The sequence below is a fragment of the Hyperolius riggenbachi genome, chromosome 3 (assembly GCF_040937935.1).
Source record: "Hyperolius riggenbachi isolate aHypRig1 chromosome 3, aHypRig1.pri, whole genome shotgun sequence".
In the NCBI taxonomy this organism is placed as follows: Eukaryota; Metazoa; Chordata; class Amphibia; order Anura; family Hyperoliidae; genus Hyperolius; species Hyperolius riggenbachi.
The window spans coordinates 217978092-217984091 of NC_090648.1; the positions used below are offsets into that span (position 1 = coordinate 217978092).

General features: G+C 43.9%; 1 protein-coding gene across 1 annotated transcript in view; it reads left to right on the plus strand.

The window, feature by feature from the left end:
* INSYN1 (inhibitory synaptic factor 1) overlaps positions 1-5609 on the plus strand; it is a 44484-nt gene extending 38875 nt beyond the window's left edge. Inside the window, exon 4 of the mRNA XM_068272584.1 lies at positions 3757-5609. Within this exon, the coding sequence (XP_068128685.1) occupies positions 3757-4347 (591 nt within the window). The 3' untranslated portion in view covers positions 4348-5609. The remainder of the gene's footprint in view (positions 1-3756) is intronic.
* Positions 5610-6000: the final 391 nt, after the last annotated feature.

The following is a 6000-nucleotide window of genomic DNA, read 5'->3' on the forward strand; positions in this document are numbered from 1 at the left end:
ACTCCGCCATCTCACCACTACTGCCGGCTGTGTACAATGCCCCACTCTGCCTTCTCACCACTACTGCCGGCTGTGTACAATGCCCCACTCTGCCTTCTCACCACTACTGCCGGCTGTGTACAATGCCCCACTCTGCCTTCTCACAACTACTGCCTGCAGTGTACAATGCCCCACTCTGCCTTCTCACCACTACTGCCTGCAGTGTACAATGCCCCACTCCGCCATCTCACCACTACTTCCAGCTGTGTACAATGCCCCACTCTGCCTTCTCACCACTACTGCCGGCTGTGTACAATGCCCCACTCTGCCTTCTCACCACTACTGCCGGCTGTGTACAATGCCCCACTCTGCCTTCTCACCACTACTGCCGGCTGTGTACAATGCCCCACTCTGCCTTCTCACCACTACTGCCGGCTGTGTACAATGCCCCACTCCGCCATCTCACCACTACTGCCAGCTGTGTACAATACCTCACTCCGCCATCTCACCACTACTGCCAGCTGTGTACAATACCCCACTATGCCATCTCACCACTACTGCCCACAGTGTACAATGCCCCACTCTGCCTTCTCACCACTACTGCCGGCTGTGTACAATGCCGCACTCTGCCTTCCCACCACTACTGCCTGCAGTGTACAATGCCCCACTCTGCCTTGTAAACACTACTGCCTAGGTTTCCTATTTAAAATCATGCAAACATACACACAGGGAAGAGTGCAGCTGCATTTTGACTGACTGGATGAGCCTCATTCACTTCTATAGAAGGTTGCCAGGTTGGATGTCACATGATCAGCTGCAAAGCAGGGCTTTTTAGCGCCTGCCGCGCGCCTAGCCCTGAAGTATAGCAGTAATGCTATAGTCTGCGCCCCGCGCACAAGTAATTTGGCGAGCGATTGCCGGACCCCGAATTGCTTCTCCCTCCAAGTTGCGGTGACTCGGAGGGGGAATAGTATTTAACACCACCCTAAATTTGTGTGGCAGCAGGGTGAGTTGTCATTAGGCTCACACTGAGCCAAAAAGCCCAGCCGCCAAAATGCCATATACGCTTTGACATCAGTTTTATATGCGATTCTATGGCTGTGTTCACACATAACAGGTGTACATTTCTGTACCTGTCCTGTCCTGTCATTTTTATATCAGTTTTCTATGGGTGTGTTTGCACATAATAGATGTACAGTTCCAATCCAGTCAGGGTCAAACTGATAGGACTATATCGGACCGGAAATGTGCAGATTTATGTGTGAACCGAGCCTTACTGAACAGGATGAGCCAAGATTCAAACCCTGGTCTCCTATGTCAGAGCCAGAGCCTTAACCAGTACACTATCCAGCCACTACATGTTCGGAGCAACATAGTTAGTCATACATATAGGTATAAAAAAAGCAGATTGTGGGACACAAATATTTTAGTCATTTAATCACGTTTTTATTCTAAAATGTTTTTCAACTTTGTACAATCCAACCTACAGTCAGTATATCGTACACTCAGGTTCTAAACTACATCATGGTCTCTACCACCTACCTTTTATCTCAATGCCAATTGTGCCTCCTATTACTGCACTGGAAATTAGATACAGCCAGCTGTGCACTAGCTTTCTTTCTGCTTCACAACTGTTTAATTGAGAAAGGAGTTCCGTGAAGGCACACCAGACATTTGGGTTGTATACCTAGCAGTTATTATTATTATTGATTTATAAAGTGTCAACATATTCCCAGGTGCTGTATTGAGAAGGAAACAAACATGGGGTACATAATAAAGACAATAGTGTACACCAACCGCCTCTTTCTAGTTTTGTTAAATATATTCAGTTTTAATTATGAAGCACACATCCAGGAACTCACTAGAGAAGGTGGAGGAGGTGTCCACAAGTGATATATTAAGCCTGCAGATCATTCAACCCATTGGTATCTTCCTGTTATTGAACATTTAAGATCAGGTCTATTATTACCTATTAAGACAGATATTAATATGTTGCCCTTGAACATGTTAGCAAAGCCCTGAAAATCCTGGATTGTTTTTTGACACTTACTTTCTAGTGCAGAGATGTAAACACACATTTTGGCCAGGCAGGTGTTAATAATAATAATGATAGTGCTGTCGGACTTAAAGCGCTCAAGAGCTGCTAGGTATACACGGCTCGATTTTCCCACTCGATTCCGCTCCCAATCGTTTTCCGTGCTCGATTCTGCAGGCGATTCTCTTATCTTCCTCTCGTTTTTCTTATCTTTTCCCATTGTCCTCCATGCAGAATCGAACGCGGAAACGATCGGGCGGGAGATCGGACATGTCGGAAATTATCTATCAAGCCATCTAAATGGCTCAGAATCGAGCTGTGTATTCCCAGCATTAGGGAGTCTTGCCTTGAACTCCTTACTGAATAGGTACTGACCCTAGCCAGGATTGAAACTCTGGTCTCGCATGTCAAAGGCAGTGCCCTTAACCAGTACACTATCCGTGCTGCCGAACCACTAAGTTAATCGTAATCGTAACATTTGTATAGCACTTTTCTTCTGTTGGACTCAAAGTGCTCAAGAGCTGCAGCCACTAAGAGTGTGCTCAAGGGGTCACCCTGCAGTGTTAGGAAGTCTTGGCCAAGGACTTCTTACTGAATAGGTACTGACCCTAGCACTGACCATAGCCAGGACTTGAGCCCACCTTTGATGCCCCCCCCCCCAATGTTCATATCCTTTCCCTTGGTGGCCCTCACAGACTGGGAGCCCATCTTGCAAGAGCCATAAAACAAGTGTGGACATCATAATCCTTACACCTATAATGAGTGTAGGCACAAAAATACCCGATCTGAAGAATGGACGCCTTTATCAGAGGGAGTGAAGTAGTATACGGGGCCCACTTACAGCTCTGAGATCCCCTGCGGATGCGGGGACTGCTTCCCTCCAGTTACACCCCTGCCCTAAGAGATTTATTACATTAACTTGGAACTTGATATAAATTCCTACGTTTGACAACTTTTATTACAAGCAATAAAAATGCACCAAAACTTAAACATTGTTTTTTTTAGTATACTGCCCAAATTTTCAGTAATCAGCAGATGTCATCAAACAATAAAAGTGAACCATATCAGCCAGTAAACACAGGAACATACTAAGCCAACAGGTATGCTTAAGTTATTTCTACAGAACCGGCTACCGCTGGACAATTTAGCAAACTCAAGATTCAAGACAGTCTGCTCTGACCAGTTTAAACTAGTGTGGGTGGAGCACTGTGAACAACCAAAAGGAACCCCAATTCATCTTTCGCCAAGTGTTCTAACTTAGCTAACCCTATAGTAGAATAAAACAGATGTTACTTTCACATCTGGCAAATGAGAAGTCATGGCAGTAACCACTGTTGCATGTCATATATCTGCAGATCAGTGGTTTCATACAGTGTAGACATGTGCGCTGTATGTCTGTGCTTCTAAGTAATGTTAGGGAATGGTGTTTTGTGGGAGCTGAGCTTATTTTGTTTAATTGCCCTATCCGCAGTGCTTCCTCCATACAAGCTACAAACTGATCACACCAGATTTCCATTTGTGTTGTAAAACAGAGCAGCTATAAATCTGGGTTCCAGCACACCTGTTGAATTGTTGAAAAACGCTTCACTTCCTATGAAACACATTGAAGTTTCCTCCTGCCTGGTATCCACATATTCATGATAATTATTATTAATATTAACAATATTTGATTGTAGACCATAGTTTTGTTGAAAGTAGTTTATTATGAAAGAAACCATTAATCCTGTGTATGTATATTTTAGGTGGTGGAGCAGATAGACAGACTTACCTCGGACTTTGAGTTTGAACTAGATGCTGATGACTGGACCCCAGGAACTGTTAGTAGCACATCGAGCAGTGAAAAGGGGGGTCCTCTGTGTGACCTGGGACCCCTGGATTTCTTGAGCTCAGACAGCTGGGAATTCTGTTCTTTCCTAGAAGCCTCCACCCCTTCTGATTCTGGAGATGGGTCTGATCGGCCCCCTGACTTCGAGCTACTTAATGGAGGAGCCACACCCAATGGGCCAGATTCCTCCAGTGAAGAAACTCCTGTGCCACAACAAAAACCCCTACCAACAAGAACACCTGGTTCCCGGGACCGGGTGAGATTCAGTGACAAAGTTCTATATCATGCACTCTGCTGTGATGACAGCGAAGATCTCCCATATGGCCAGGAAACTCCTCGAGACCCTCCTCGGGCTCCCGTCCCTTGTGCTGTCATACGGAGCACTAAAGGGGGGACTGCTGGCGTCAGGAAGGGCACCAGGAATTGCAGTACTCAGACTGTGAGTGACAAGAGCACTCAGACTGTGTTACCATATGTGCCAAAAAAGGGAAAAAAGGAGCAGAGTTGAGTGGTGGAATATAGAATGGAGTACTAGAACCAGAAGCTTAAGTGTGCAGGCAAACAGGGCAATAAAAATTGGTTTAGAATATAAATAAGTTATGAAGAAATCAGCTGATATATTTAAATGAGTGGACTGAATGAGAAAGGACAGTATGAGGAGCAGATGAGGTGTCGTTGTGACATCTCTGCACACTAATCTTATATGGACAAAATATGGTGCACTTTTTAACCTTTCTTATAAACTGTGGGGTGAGAGGGCAGTAGAGCAGGACCCTCATAACCCACCTTGTAACCTCACATTCCCTGCTGTAACCTCATATGTCTTTCTGTCCCTGAGCCAGCAAATACGTCACCTCACATATATACTATTAAAGAAAAAAAGAAACCTGTGTATGTCATTTTTTGTGTTTTTAAGAACCAAACAAGAGAGGGCCTCATGATTGTGGGTATATTGCATGCATTATGTTAACAACATACATGTTTCTGTTCAACAAGGTTTTTCCCAATGAAAAACAACGAGTCTTGCTGCTATTATAATAGGATGTTAATGGCTTTCTCAATAACATGAAAGCAGACTGGAAATGCACTCATTAAAGACATACTTCTATAACTGGGCTAATTCCTCTCCAGAGGTCATTATACTCTCTGTTGCACAGTAGCAATTTCATAGTTGCAATGCTGTTGCATTTCTAGACCATTAATCTTCAAACACTCCACTTAACTTGAAGTTCTGAGCTCCAGAGAAATGGAAAGCAATTTTTCCGTCCTTCTCCATATACATAAAAGGTCATTTGTGGAGCAGCATATAGGCCTATGGTGCAAAAAACAATATCAGTTCTTAAACCAAAAGACCAACATCATGCAGACGATATAGCTAAGCTGAAGCCCAGTTGAACAGCAGGTATAATCCAGAAATACAGGTAAGCAATATCTTTCTGGTAAAAGTGCAGTATGGTGTTTTGGCACTTCACTGTAACAATGTCCATACTTCAAATCAAATTTGTTCATCAAGTCAGATCCTCATGTGACTTCCTGAATCCCACAATATCATCCAAAATTACTTCTCACCAGATATAACAGCTGACCGTTGGCAGACCAGCAATGTACGCTCAGTATCCAATACAATTGACTCCTCTGGAATTGTTAAATCTTCATCAGCATTCCTCCAAAAAGTCAGACATTTTTGGTGTAGTATGTCCTTACAAGGCAGTAACATCTGACCACCAAGATTCCACGTGTATGAGAACCTACAACATATGATGATCCATCACCTGTAACAAAAATAAACTGCTCACCAGATTCGCTGGCTGACCAACCACAAACCAGCAGATATTGTTTGTTAGGTGGCAGTATTCCTAAGCAGGCAAGCCTCCTGCTTAGCCTGACAAACGATATCTGCTGGTCTGTGGTCGGTCAGCCAGCGAATCAGATGAGCAGTTTATTTTGTTACAGGTGATGGATTATCACATGCGGGTGCCTGACTTGATGAATGAACTAATTTGATTTGAAGTGTGGACATTGTTACAGTGAAGCACCTAAACACCATACTGCACTTTTGTTATAGATTGTGGGCTTACTTACCCTAAGGTGTGGTGAACCATAACTTGTAAGGACTATCAGAGTATTTACTGGAAGGAGCGCAATTACACACATACAATTG